This window comes from Euprymna scolopes, chromosome 23 (assembly GCF_053919585.1).
Source record: "Euprymna scolopes isolate OS-2025 chromosome 23, ASM5391958v1, whole genome shotgun sequence".
NCBI classification, from domain to species: domain Eukaryota; kingdom Metazoa; phylum Mollusca; class Cephalopoda; order Sepiida; family Sepiolidae; genus Euprymna; species Euprymna scolopes.
This window is the reverse complement of record NC_136504.1, coordinates 12,041,192-12,056,849: the sequence shown is the minus strand read 5'-3', so window position 1 is coordinate 12,056,849 and position 15,658 is coordinate 12,041,192. Positions and strand designations below refer to the sequence as shown.

At 31.7% G+C, this 15,658-nt stretch overlaps 1 protein-coding gene across 1 annotated transcript in view; it reads left to right on the top strand.

Annotated features, from left to right (window-relative positions):
* Positions 1–1,068: 1,068 nt before the first annotated feature.
* LOC145245757 (condensin complex subunit 3-like) overlaps positions 1,069–15,658 on the top strand; it is a 52,866-nt gene continuing 38,276 nt past the window's right edge. The window contains exons 1-4 of the mRNA XM_080107355.1: positions 1,069–1,180; positions 6,420–6,526; positions 10,740–10,970; positions 14,549–14,774. Coding sequence (XP_079963481.1) covers positions 1,171–1,180; positions 6,420–6,526; positions 10,740–10,970; positions 14,549–14,774 — 574 coding nt within the window. The 5' untranslated portion in view covers positions 1,069–1,170. The remainder of the gene's footprint in view (positions 1,181–6,419; positions 6,527–10,739; positions 10,971–14,548; positions 14,775–15,658) is intronic.

Genomic DNA, 15,658 nt, shown 5'->3' with positions numbered 1-15,658 from the left:
ACACTACCAGTTTACATTCATTAACACTTATCCTAGAGTGGCTTTCAGGTCTTGATAAGTAATGACTCCCTTGTAAAAAATTTTTTTTAAATGACGACCAATGAATTTATAGGAAAAACATCGGAAAATGAAGGTGTTAATATCATATGAACTATTTACCGGCAACAATTTTAAATGGGATATTCGTTCAAAACAAACCCGAATACTCCTAAAAATCAACTTTTTCATGGTAAGTCTTCATTTACTTTGCCAGGTTACTAATACCGAGTTGTCCTCCCAATAATTATTTCATCCGCTTTTATCATAGCCGACGAAAAACATTCGCTTAAAAGTAAAATTTGGGTAAATGTGTAGTTTAGCGGCGTAAATTATTTGACAAACAAAAATTTACAAAAACTACTTATTTTTATATAAAACACATTATTATTATTATTATTATTATTTATAATTTTTTTCATCATTTTTCGGAGCTTGCTTTTAAAATTTTGCCTTTCTAAGGTTTGACAGATTTACCTACTTTTTTGTATTTTCTTTGCTATTAATTTCCATGATAAGTGTAATTCTGAAAAAGCACCGAGAAATCCTTCGGGAATGGCTAAGTGGTTAACGAAAAAGAGTGAGAACCCGAATGTGTCAAGTTCGAATCCAGTTGGTTAAACAGTAAACACTTTCATCAAACCAACGCTTAACCTCCTGAAGAGGAAATTAAATAAAGGAGAAATCCTAGACTGAGGTAACTTTTTGTTTCAAAACAGAGTGTCCCGTTTTGTGTGGCTAAACTTCCCGCACAAACACCGGCTTTGTGGGAGAGCAACAGGCAATGATAATAAAGGTTTTGTTCCTCAAACACAGAAATTATTTTTAATCGATACGAGTTATCTGCCGTTTTATACTTTCCGTTAAAACCCTTTTTCAACAATAAAAAAAAACAAATTAACATCAATAAAAACACTTTTTGTTAATTTATACTTTAAAGTAACGCTATGAAATTTAAATTAAATTGTATCATTTCAATTTTTAAAAAAATATTTAAAAGTTAAAAATTAAAAAGACAAAAAACACGTAATAACAACAACCGGAAGTGAAAGTTATTTGAAATAACGATAACCGGAAGTGAACGTTAGTTGGATTTTTTTAAGTAAACTTGGCGGAAAATTTGAATTTACGAAAATGACGGCTGGTAAGTTTTCAAAATTGATTTATTAATTTAAAATATTTATTCAGACTTAACGGTATTAATAAGTCACAATTATATCATTTATTACGATAATGACTATTTTTATTTTCTGTTGTGCTTGGACGATTTTGTTTAGAAATGCGATTTAGTTTTGTCGTTAATTTGAAAACAAACGAAAAATAATAACAGTGAGGAAAACAAATTTCGAATTTTTATGACAATTGTTAAATTCTTATTTAAAATCCTCATAAAAAAATTAAAACTTTTCGATGCGAAAAAAGAGATCTGATAAGTTAATATTGTTTTTATGTGTATTTTCGTTATAATAATTTCACAATTTTTTTACTTTTAAAATGAAACCTATTTGCATCGGTGAGTTAAATTATTCAGTATATTTTTACGACCTGCCCAAGCGTAGTATAAACACCTCTAACCACCCCCGTTAAGAATGGCTTTCGGAATAAACACCTCCTAACTAGCCCATTTTAAGAACGGCTTTCGGGGTGGGGGTGTTTATTCCGAAAGCAGTTCTTAACATGGGGAGGTTGGGGTGTTTATAATACGCTGGGATACGTCGTAAAAAATTATTCTCACGCTGTCAACAGATGATTTTTATTTTATTTTTATGAAAATACATTAAATCTTTTCGGGTTTGTATTACTGTACACATAGATTCGAAAAAGTTGTCAAAAAAACAAATATATAACAAAAATGTTTTTGACAACTTTTTTCGAATCTATGTGTACAGTAATACAAACCCATCTTTTCCAAGTATTTTTAGGGAATAAAATGAGGGGGAGGGTCTTAATTTAATGTAAAAAAAATCATAAAATTCTTGATAACATAGTATAATGAGTAAACATTTTTTTTTGTTTTCAATGATTGCATTTTTTTCTCAGTGCTTGTTAAGATAGTCGATAGATGGATTTTTTTGGTACGTGTTTCGTTTAATCAAAATGAAAATATTGAAAAAAAAATTGTATGTACTCGTTATGGAATAAAGTTTGCACATAAAAAATCACTTAATTTGACCAAGTAGGTTTTGTTTTTTGTTTTTTTTTGTTTTTTTTACAGAGGAAAAGAGAAAGAGGATAAAAAAAATTTTGAAGCTTCAGATAAAATTTATCTTTTAGTCCTTGCACTTGGATCACAATCATAGCGAGCGACATTAATGACATGATATTCTGAGGGTAATACTGATGGCTAAATACCTTCTCTCAAGAGCAGTCAGGTTTTACAAACGTGCCAGCCTTCTTCATAGTCTTCCGCACAATATCATTGGAATTGCATGATTGTACCTATTTACTTATGCCTCCCCACGGGACAGAGTTAGACACCAGGGTCGTTTTTTAACGTGGAGAAAAGGTACAAAAATAAAAATTGTCTCAGTCGTGAAGGATTTCTCCTCCACCGAAAGAGAACAAGAAATAGAAGTGCAGCATCTGAAGAACAGATACTACACTTTGATCTTGACCAAAAGGCCATTCCTCCCTCCTACAATCGCTCTACCGCTTTTAAATAAAGCAAGGTCAAATTCTCCAAATTATTGTTAGTCCTTATCTACATAGACATTGGACATCAACATTTCAGTGCATTAAGGAATAGTCCAGCGTGGAACTTTAAAATACAATTCAGTATGATTATGAATGGACTAGCACTGAAACCAAATATGATCGTTGCATATCTGAAACATTTTAACTAGTTGTTCTTTTTCAAGAATAAACAAAATCTATTCTTGTCAGCATCATCTGCTAATCGGACCATCAGGAATGCCAAAAAGACATATCCATTCATACGGAAATGAAGTATCAAGTCCAACATATCCCCAGTCAAGTTGACTCCAGTGTAGACTGCATCATTGAGAGAAGACGATTTCCCTGTCTTAAAGGAACAATTAAAAATAGGACAAATTTTGGCGGTGCTGGAAGGCTTATGAAAGATCCACACATATGTTTGTATTCGGTGGAGGAACACTCTAGGGCCTCTATTATCCCTTCTTGTTCTTGATCTTGATCCTCAAAAACCCTTAAATATTTGTCATAGAATCCCTTTTTCTCCAAAACCCACCTCATCTAAAATCTTAGTGGTTACGTGGTAGTTAGACTGAACTCTTTTCGATCTATCCTCATACCATGGCAACCTGATTAAATAATGTCCGTCTCTGAGGGATGTTATTCATAAATTCCTCCAATTTCATTTCATGATAGTTAGAATCACATTCGGATTTGGGAATTCCTACCGACTTGAGGCTGAACATCCACTTCAACCCCTGTCCACTCAGCTATCTTCAGAAATGTCCAAAAAAGGATTAACATAGAAGGACAGAAATTCATTGACGAGTGAGTGATTGCAAAGAAATTTACTGACAATTTGGTCATAGCGTTGGTTCTTAGAGAAGCTGGTGAGAGGCTTCATTTGGTTGTCAAACAGGAAATGTCCGGTGTGCCGCAAAGGGGACGGTACCAGCTGGGGGTTTCCCAAGCAGTTCCATGGATGCACTCCACTATCCTAATAGGGTACATATACCGCAAGAGATCCACCCCCATCAAGCCCGACAGGTGAACAAATCCACTTGTAATATCAGTTGCCAGATCCAAGCCTAAGTCTCGGAGATTCTTCCAGACTAGAGGCAAAACAGGAACCGTGTAAGATTTAGCTGACTGTTGATGGGAATTGAAACTTGAGGAGGAGCACCTGGGAACAAATCAATCACGGTCATTAATTATTTGAACCAGTGGTGCTCCTTTCTCACAAAAGAGACCACATCTTCCAATGGGTCCGGGTCACAATGTAAACTGTCTAAGACTTCCTCAGAAAAATATGACTTCTGGCTATCGGAATCTAAGAGACAAGTCAGTGAAACTGAATAACTTCCCCATCTAATAGTATTCCTGATCGTAGGCAATATGTTCTGGGATGTTCCAGCATTAGCGCTCACATTAGCGTCAATTCCAGACTCCTCTAGTTTAGTTCCGGGCAAAACATTGATAGATGTCTACAAGCATGGCAAAAATTACCGGAAGCATTCCAACCCTTGCCATTTGGACAAGGTGACTGGCAACACTCATGCAAACTCTGTTTACATCGCTTGGGCCATTCTCCGCATGATGTATAGATCTTACAGTTAACACTGGAATGCCCATTCCTGGCACAAAAATTGCAGAAGGGACTTTTTTTTTTTTTTTACACAGTGATCACCACTTATCAAGGCCCGGAAGCCACTCCGGGATAAGGGTTATTGCAAGTACATTACGTTAGTGTGGAGATTTGATGAAGTGTTTACTTAAGGGGGCGGTTCATTAGGAATTTGTTAACATTGGACTTGAAGACATCCAAGTTGTAGTCCGGTGGGAAGCAGGCAGACGGAACAGAGTTCCACAGGTATGCAGTTCTAAGAAAGAAGCTTTGTTCATGGAATCCACGTTTTGATTTAGGCACAGATATAGAGTGGGGAAAATTTTTCACAGTGGATTCAGCTAGACGGGTGTTTTTCGTGAAAGATTGGCGAGGGGGGACCAGAGATTGGAGTTCAGACTTTCCTCAACATCAAGATCAATATGAAATCCCTCTGTGCTCCCCTCTAGATTGTTCCTATTTCATAAATAGGATGGAAACGAGAGGTATTAGTCGGGTGCGTAGGCTCAGGTCTCACTTGAAGGAGGACCCTTATCACGTTGCTAGTATAGTGAAGTATGGAATCAAGGCTAGAATAAGACGAGTTTAATCTTCTAATCAGTTCAGCTGTGACTTCACATGGAATCTTCTCAAATGGATTTTCTGGGAAAACACTCCTTTTCACCAGAATTTGAAGTCCCCCAGAGTGTTTTCCCGGAAAATCCATTCTGTTACTTTTATTACTTGTATCATGTTTAATGTTTGTACAAAATTTCAAAAAATTCCAAGGCATAGTTATTGAGAAAAGTGCAGACAGATGAACGGACAAGGGTGAATTTACAGGTCCACCCTCCTTTTGTCAGGGGACTAAAAAATTATATCCTAAAAGTTATGATAAAATAAAACCAGTAGAGATAAAATTCTGTTTGTTTATGAAAAAGTATTTTATCTGTGATTTAAAAATATTGTTTTTTTGTTTATTTGTGAAAATGTCTGGTTTTTGTTTATTTGTGAAAATGTCTGGTTTTTGTTGCCTTTTGCTTGAAATAGGCTAGAGAGTATTTTTGAAGTAGGTTAGAGAGTATTCAGACTACTAAACGACAATCCTGCCTCTCTATCTCTGTATCTGTCTCTATCTATCTCTGTTTTTCTCTATCTCTTGCTATCTATTTGTATATGTGTGTTTGATTCCTGAGTTACGTTCGGGCTTTCAAAATCTTTCTCTCTCTGTGTAGCCCTCTCTGTGGATGTGTGTGTGTTTGCGTGCTGGTGTGTAGAAGGGAAAAAAACAATTGCTCTGTTTCACGTTGTAAGGATTGCAGGATGAGTGGTGTGCAGACTTTTTTTGTAAAAGTAGTAGTGTGCGTTTATTTAAGAGTAGTTGTAATCCATAACAGATTTGTTTACTCTCAGCCAATGAGATTTGCCAGATGTCTGTTAGGGAGAAATTATTATTTTTCTAATGAGGAAAGGTAATGGTATGTGTATGAGCTCGTGAGGCGGTTACGAAGACAGACTGGGTGGTATAGGTGTAGTGTGAATAATATTTCCCGGTGTTGAGTGAGGTCGTGAGAGGACATTTTTCATAGAGGGAAAAATATGAACTCTAGGTCTTGACGATAGTGTTGATGGTGCTCCTAGGATGGATTGTAGGATTTTATTATAACGAATAAATATGTATGAAACGGCATTCTACAGTTACATAAGCTGGTGGATAATAGTCTAGACATATTAAATTTTTATGTGACATCTGTTATTGCAAACCTACGCTAATTTGGTCCAGAGGGGAATTTCTGCAATCAAATTATTATATAGAGGATTACACAAAATGTGTGTTAAAATAGACCTTAGTTTTTAATTTATGTTTTAAAAAAATCTTTGCTAGTTTTTCTAATTAACTGAAAATACCACTACCTCTCATTTATTTATGTATTTTTCTTGCTCCCTCTAATTCTGATGATTGAACCACTCTTTAATATATCTTATTTTCTTATGAACACTTTGCAAAAAAGTGATGCAATCTACATGAATTTGTTTTTTCAGATGTATTTAGAAAATATGTGAAATTAATTGTCCTGTTTTTTTTTTTGTTGTTTTTCTTGCAATTGTTGGCATTTTATTTTTTCAGTTGAAAATACTCCTACAGAAAGTATGAAATCAATTTTGACCCAGTGTCAACACACCAGCCAAAACCATGGCAACTTGATGAAAGAAATGGAAAAAGTTTATAATGATGTGAGTATGCCATTTTTTTATTCTTAAACTTTGCCATTTTTTTTTTTTTTTTTTAATGATTCAAAATATTATTTCATTTTATTTTTAGTCAGTCTGATTCAAATTGTTTTCTCTTTATTTGGGGGTGGGGCATTTTTTCTGCTAAGATATTCACAAAGATTTCCAGAGTAAAAGAAACAAAAATTTGATTTTGTCAGTATTTTGTTTAATTTTTGATTTTTGAACGATTATCGAGGCTCTATTAAGCAATACACATGAAAAAATTGAAATGGCTTAAAATATTTCAATATTGGTATATATAGAAAGAGCTTGATGAGCTAAGAAAGAATCTTTTTAAATTTTAAAAATCCAATTAAAATTAAGGAAGTTATGACTATTTTTATGCCTTGCACGTTTGTATATTTTTCCCTCTTTAAGACCATATGCGTTTTGTCACATTTTTTACACTACTTTTTCAGTAAAAATGCTATATCTTTGTTAAAACAGAAGATTAAACAATGAAATTTGCCATATAAGTGTATTTTTGTGCTAGGAATTAGAATATGTTGCTGAAAATCTCCAGAAATGAATGGTTTCCAAATAATCTGCAGTAAATGCACATAAATATACTGCAATTCCTTATAAATGCCATGTATCCATTAAAAGAAAAGAAGTTAAAGAACTCAAAGATGAATTGTAATGCATTTTATGTACAAATAACTGAAATTGAAATCTAGGACTGTTTAAAAATGAATATATTGCAATTAGTGGTGGGACGATTAATCGGAATCACATTGTTAAAAAATACCTTAGATTTACGATTCTTTTATATTTTTAAGTTGAACTGTTAGTTTTAAGTGAGATTAATTATTTAAACAATAAAAGGTTTAATAGAACAATGCGGCAAGTGAATTTAATTGTTTTTTTTTCTTTTAGAAATTTATATTTCATTAAAATATTCTGCAAATGAGCAATTAAACATTTCTTTTGGAACTTCTTTGCACAACAAAAACAAAAAAAAATGTCAGCAACAGCGTTAAGATGGAGGCGATTTTGAAAGTTCAATAAATAACTTTTATTTAACAATAGAAATAAACAATTATCAAAAATTAAGACGTTAAAGGACGATAAGTATATAATTATATAATAAAAATAAATAATTACATAATAAAAATAAATAATGACATAAAAATAAATAATTACATAATAAAAATATATAATTATATAATAAAAAAAATAAATATAGAAATAAACCAATGGTAAATGTTAGCTTACACTACAACAGAACACCAACAACTCTAATTTGGTTTTTAGGGGTATTCGAGGTCGCTGACAATGAATCTGATAATTAAACCCACTGCAAATTTACCGTTTGCATGATATGAACCCCTAGACCTTGGGACTATATATACACACACACACACACCCAAAAAAAAGGAAAAACATAAAAATGTGTTTGGTGCTTATGTTTTTGCAAACCGCTTATGAAAACTTTATTTTTTGATCAATTAAAAAAGCATTAAATACTACGCAAGACAAAAAAAATGAACCACGCTTTTCTTTTTCTTTTTTTCTTTTTTTCCTTTTTTTTCTTTTTTTCCTTTTTTTTCTTTTTTTCCTTTTTTTTCTTTTTTTCTTTTTCTTTCTTTTTCTTTTTTTCTTTTTCTTTCTTTTTCTTTTTCTTTTCTTTCTTTTTTCTTTTTTCTTTTTCCTTTTTTTTCTTTTTTTCTTTTTTTTCTTTTTCCTTTCTTTTTTTTCTTTTTTTTTCTTTCTTTTTTTTCTTTTTTCTTTTTTATTCTTTTTTTTTCTTTTCTTTCCTTTTTCTTTTTTTTTCTTTTTTTTCTTTTTTCTTTTTTTTTCTTTTTCTTTTTTTTCTTTTTCTTTTTTTTTCTTTTTCTTTCTTTTCTTTTTCTTTTCATTTTTTTTCTTTTCATTTTTTTCTTTTCATTTTTTTCATTTTTTTTCATTTTTTCTTTTTTTTTCATTTTCTTTTCATTTCATTTTCTTTTCATTTTTTTTCATTTCATTTTTTTTCATTTCATTTTTTTTCATTTCATTTTCTTTTCATTTTTTTCTTTTCCTTTTTTCTTTTTTTTCTTTTCTTTTTCTTTTTTTTTTCTTTCTTTTCTTTTTCTTTTCATTTTTTTTTTCATTTTCATTTTTTTCATTTTTTCATTTTCATTTTTTTTCGTTTTTTCTTTTCATTTTTTTCTTCATTTTTTTTCATTTTTTTTCATTTTCTTTTCATTTTCTTTTCATTTTCTTTTCATTTCATTTTCATTTCATTTTTTCTTTTCATTTTTTTTCTTTTCATTTTTTTTTTTTCATTTTTTTCTTTTCATTTTTTTCTTTTCATTTTTTTCGTTTCATTTTTTTCGTTGCATTTTTTTCTTTTCATTTTTTTTCTTTTCATTTTTTCTTTTCATTTTTTTCTTTTCATTTTTTCTTTTCATTTTTTCTTTTCATTTTTTTCTTTTCATTTTTTTCTTTTTCTTTTTTCTTTTATTTTCTTTTTTTTTTATTTTTTTCTTTTCATTTTTTCTTTTTTTTCTTTTTTTTCTTTCTTTTCTTTTTTCTTTTTTTCTTTTCTTTTTCTTTCTTTTTCTTTTTTTTCATTTTTTTTCTTTTTTTTCTTTTCATTTTCTTTTTTTTTCTTTTCATTTTTTTCTTTTTTCTTTTTCTTTTTTCTTTTAATTTTCTTTTTTTTCTTTTTTTTTCTTTCTTTTTTCTTTTTCTTTTTTTTTTCTTTTCTTTCTTTCATTTTCTTTTCTTAGAAAGATTCCTACGCGATGTGATAAGGCACTTCACTACACCCGTTCGCACTCTAACGTATCATGTAAGAAAAACACTACTGAAGGCGATGAAATGGCACAAAATAGTTCAAGGTCTAGGGGTTCATACCATGCAAACTGACAACGAATCTGATAATGCAAACATACCTCTCTCTCTCTCTCTCTTTCTATATATATATATGGGAGCTGGAAAATGGCAAGCACCCTCGACACAAGCCTAGGAAGAGGTTCAGGGTCTCTACAAAGAATATTTTGAAAGTCTTACAAATCGATATCGACACATGGGAAGAACTTACTCTGGAAAGGCCGAAGTGGCGAAAGCTTGTACGTGAAAGTTGTGATGCTCTAGAGAAAAGAAAGCAGGTCCACAGTAATCTGAAGCGTAAGCTTCGCAAAGTTTTAATTGACGGTCTCAACCATGACACACAAAGCTGGAAATGCGACACTTGCGAATGAGTGCTTTTGTCAAAAACTGGCTACGTCAACCACCATAAGTCGCACAAAACTCCTGTTTAGGTCAACTTTGCACCTATTAGTCTGACCCAAACGATCTGTTTAACATGCAGCAGAGTTTACAAGTCTACTGCTGGTTTGATAAGACATGTGATTGTTTATAGGAATACCCTTCAACCTCCAGAGGAAGTCAACTCGATGGTAATTGCTCAATTTGTATGTCACATCTGCGACGAGAGTGCAGAGTCATCTGAGATGGCATGGACGGCAAGATTGGGAGAACTCAATGTGACGGCAATCATCTGGAAAGATGCAGCAATCATCATGTATATATATATATATATATATATATATATATATATTAGTGTTGGGACGGTTAATCGGGAATTGGAAAAATTGATGCTTACTTTCTGATTCAAAAACGATTCTTATAGTTGTCTTTTTTATTATTTGATTTTGTTTAAAGTAAAATCTCATTGTAAATATGCTTCGAGTAGATTTTATGGAACTCTCTTTCTGCTGACTTTTTTCCTCCTACCTACAATATTGTTCTTTTCAATAGGCATCTTTTGTCTTTGTGATAATCATATTTCATTCTTGTTAGCTTCTTACATCAAGTGGCTTCATGCCTTGTGTGGAGTTGTTTTCATTAAAAAAAAAAGAAAACAAATAGAAAACCGAAGAAACTTTTTTTTTTTTCTTCCTTTGAAGATTGTAATGCTGGGCATATGGCAACCAAACCAGCTGCCAACATTGCCCTGCTTTTTATTAAAACCAACCGAGAGCTCTTTTTAGTATCCTCGTTGTTCCCTTAAGTGCAATTGTTTGGATCTCTTTTGCACTTGGTTCACCAGGAATATTAGTTCGGTAGGACTTCAGGTTCTTCTTAATAAGCCCTGTGGCATCTATAATAACTGGTATGATTGATATCTCTCTAAGATTCCAGTTTCAATATCCTGATAGGTGATGTATTATAATTTATTTTTCAGAGGCAATTTGATGAGTTTTGGTCAGACCTGCAGCACCTGATGAAGTTTCCCATGATTAAATTTGAGCGTGAACCAGTGGTCGAACGTACCATCACTTTCCTCGCGAATGCAATTATCTATTTTAGCAAGAAAGATGATGTGGAAATGGAACAAAAGGAGGGTGAGGAGGAGAAAGCTTTTGATTTTACTCAATCACGTTTGCTCAACAAAGTGTTTGATTTCATTTTAGCTGTAAGTATGTCTTAACTTATTTCTCTTTATTTCATGTTTAATAAGTCCGACTGGTCTTCAATATCAAGTTCCTCATTCACAGTAGAAACTTGTATAGTTACAACCGTTGCAAGGAACTTTTCTTTCTTTCTCGGTGATAAAAGTGTTCCAGATCTTCTAGGATTTAAGATTTTAACACCTGGTCAATATAATCGACGATTTTAAATTGAAAGAAAAAATAAAAACTGAAGGAAGCCCGAATGCATGAAGGTGAAGAAGACGTTTACAAAATCAACTAAAATAACAATTCATTAATTAACGCAAAAGGTAAAAAAGAAAATGATGATGCAGCAAAAATGAAAACTATCAGGAATATATTAGTTGAAAAAGTTTTTAAAGTCAAAAATCAAATGTCTGGTGTTTACTATAATTGCATTTTTCTTTTTTGTGAAAAATGTAAATTAATAAAGTTTTTAAAATATTTTATTTTGAATCTTTTTGAAGTTATAGTTTCGATATAGATAACTAGCAGACCGCCTGGCATTGCCCGGTCGTAAACTACGCATAAATATTATATTTCAATTCATACAGAAACTGAGACTTGTGCATGCGACTATTACATGTTTTCTAAACAGTTCATTTCTTGTAATTAAAAAATAAATACTTGAGACCAAAACCAAAACCTAAAGACAGTGAGTCAAGTACGATAACCATTAGGCCAGCTTGACAAGATCTTGAAAAAATGTTTTGAAATCTACTCATTCTTGATATAATGAATCTGCCATGAGAGCGATTCATGCATGCGCATTCGTGAAACAAACAGATAAAAATCCAATGACTCCTAAGTACCAATTTTTCAATTTTTACTCCTTAGCAGCACTTTTTGATGGCAACCGATTAAAAAGTTTTCCACATATCTGAATACCCTATTGAATGGCCTCTGGGCTTTGATTAGTGATGACTCCCGAGTATTTAAAAAAATAAATAAATAACTAGCGCTATTCAGTTCATTGTTTACTAAAATGGATGGCCAAAAGTAGTTCAACAGATCCACATATATTTAATTCACTCTTAATGTGTTGTCATTCTACCAGTTTTATGTCTCTTGTCAAAAACACTGAACAACAAGAATATATATATATATATATATATATATATATAAGAGCAAACAGTTAATAAAACATGTTACAAAACACTTTGAAAAAGAGTTAAAAACATATTTAATTTGAAAGGGAAACACTTGATAAGTGGATAGTCCTTAATCCGCGGAGTTTCGAAGAAATACTTTCCTTCTCATCAGAGAGTAGGAATTAGCAAAATGCGAGATCGGATTTTGCATACAAAAGTATTTGATGAAACAACGAGTAAGTCAAAGATCTTACTTGATAACAAAAAAGTGAAGCAGAGGGAATATGGTGAAGAAAAGGGTGATTACACATGAATAGATAGTCTGAAAGATAAATAATCCAATGACAGTAAAATCCAAAAATATAACTTCAAGAAAGTTAATTGAATTTCCATTTGCACAAGTAAAATCCAAGGAAATCCCGTAATTGAAAGATGGTCCAAAATAATCCAAAGGCCGTAATCCATGGAGTAATTCACAAATATGTACAAGGGAAAAAGAGAGAAATTCCAATAATATTAATAAAAGAAAAATAAGATATGCTTTTCAAACTGCTGCCAATACACACACACACACACACATATATATATATATATATATATATATATATATATATATATATATATATATATAAATTACAATTAAATTTACCAAAATGATCCAAGATGGTAAAACTAAAGTATATTATAAATATTGAAGAATTAATATTTATAAAGTAATCTCAACCAGATGTAAAAGCTCGATAAAACCAAATAGGAGATAGAGCTTATGATTAGAGCAAACAGTTTATAAAACATGTTAAAAACATATTTAATCTGAATATATATATATATGACAGACAGACAAATATTACATAGTCATTAGCATGTTCAGTGTAGCGACTATGTAATATTTGTCTATATAAATAAAAAATATTCTTTTGTTCTTTTTATTGAGCACTCTTAATAACTTCGTTTTAATTCACAAGTTTTCCCTCTTTTTAATTTGATATATATATAATAAAAATGAAATTTGCAAAATAAATATATCTCATACAAAACAAACTTATCACGATAGTAAAAACTCAGCACTGTTAAGAGGAGCAATTAAAAATTATTAACTGAAAGATGAAGAATAAAGGATTTTTTTTTCTCTCTTTACTCTCTATCTTTGCCTAAATCTAAATGAAAATTCTATAAGCAGTTTTTTTCCTAGAGTTACTTATCTATGGAATATAATATCATGGAGCTGCTTCCCAGCTGACTATGACATGGATGTTTTTAAGTCCAACATGAACAGGTTCTTGATAAGTCGTCCTCAAAAATAAAGTATCGAATTTCCATTACGTACCCATTAACCTTTATCTTTGAGTGTCTTCTGGGCCTTGATGACTGATGTAAAAAAAAAAAAAAAAAAAAAATGAGCTTAGTGTCCTGGAAGATCCAAGTTTAAGAACACCTGTGGATTGTGGAGTCATTTCTTAGTCATTATTATTCCCATGTCCGCTCCCACTTTGACTAATAATGCCTCTCAGGAACCCATCCATGAGTTATATTAGATCTGTCCGCAGTTTAACATGAAGATTGTATGCACATGTATTTATATCACGAATAACAATTTGAAGCAAATACCATGAATAATTATTGATAATCATTTAATAACTAGCGGGCCCCCACCGTTGCCCGGTTGTTTGGAGGTGTGTGTGTGTGTGTAAGGAGGGGGGGGGGCTAAAGTAAAGAATAAGCAAAGTAATTACCCTGTTTAAATATAAAAATAAAAACGATGTTAAACTTTAAAAAATCGGCAAAACAAAACAAACAAAAAAACAGCGAACAAACGTAAAACTTTAAAAAAGAAATCTGAAAAACAAAATCAGGGAAAAAAAATTGACGTTTTCAGAAAAACAAAGCGAAAAGTGGGGGAAAAAAAAAAAAAAAAATGGCATAAATAACCCTTCGATTCAGTTAACTCCATGGTGTGTTTCACCCAGTAGAATTAAAATTCCATTCCAGTTTTTTTACGCAAATACGAAGTAAAGAAAACCCAAACCGGTGTTCCTTCGTAACTGTCTCTTGTGGACGATCCCACAACGGTGTTAAGTGGTGGCGGGGGAAGGAGGAATTTATTAGAGAGAAAAGATTTTACTACTGCCATTGATCTTAACCGATTTTGGCAGTGAACTCTCAGCAGATAGAATATAGGAATCTACGATTATCGAGGAAGTGGATAACACACCTCAGATATTGTGCTGCAGTTTGTGCATATTACATTTGCATGAAATATCTGGATTTTTAATCCTATTAAGGTCAAAATCAGAGGGGGGAAAAATGAGTTCATTTTATTTATATATATATAATTATTAAAGATTGTAAAAATCTACCAAAATGACTTTTTGGCAAAGACAGGTTGATATGCCGTAAAAATTGTTTTGTTTTCTTAGTTTTGTTATTAATTTTATTGTATTAATTTTTATTATTTATTTTCTTATATCTAGTCTCATGAGTGTTCGTCTCGTGCTGTCCGCTACCGATGTTGTCAGTTAGTGAACAAACTTTTAGCTGGAATTGGTGATGCCTTGCTGGATGATAGTATATGGTCTCGTCTCAGTGACGCCCTGCTGTTAAGAATCAAAGACAGCGTGCCTATCGTTAGGGAACAGGCTGTTCATGCTCTAGCTCATTTGCAGGACCCGACGGATGAAGATTGTCCAGTCACTGCTGGTTAGTCATTTTTTAAGGTTTCCTTCAAATTTTTGTTAATAAGTTTAAAAATTTGAATGGTGGTTATTGGCATTTTTTTTTTCTTTCTTTCTTTTTTTTCTTTCTTTTTTTTCTTTTTTCTCTTTCTTTCTTTTTTTCTTTTTTTTCTTTCTTTCTTTCTTTTCTTTCTTTCTTTTTTTTCTTTCTTTTCTTTTTTCTCTTTCTTTTTTTTTTCCTTTCTTTTTTTCTTTTTTTTTTCTTTCTTTTTTTTCTTTCTTCTTCTTTTTTTTTTTTTTTTTTTTTTTTCCCCACAGCTGAGTTTTGGCTGTTTTCATTTCTCTTTTTTCAGAATAGGTCTTATTTTCTTTCCAAATTATTGCTCATAACCGCGTTTACGTAACATAATGCACATGCGTGTATGTAAATGCATGCGAAATGGCGTCATCAGTAAGAAAAAATAAAGACTTTGGAATGGAGATCACGTTAGAGACTGGGGTAACATTCAGATCACGTTTGAAGTGTGGGTAACATTTGAGATCGTATAGGTGATGTTACGGCTGTAACAATAAGAAATAAGTGTTGTTGTTGTTACAAAGAAAAAGCGAGTTGAAGTTTTCTTTCTATTTTTTTGTCTGCTTTGCAACTGAAAACTACGTGTTGGTTTCCAGACAATGTTACATTTAGAGCAATATTTATTTCAGGCAGGTGGGAGCTATTGTTACAGAGCTGTGCCACATGTTCATCGAATACTATCATTTATCGGCACATGTTTTATTGACTGCAAACATTAATAATTTTCTTGATGGTTAAATTCTTTATTTATCCGTCACTATAGAATCATCATTTAGCGTCCTTATTCAGTTTAATATCTGTTTACTATGCTGGCATCTGTTAGACAGCTCTCA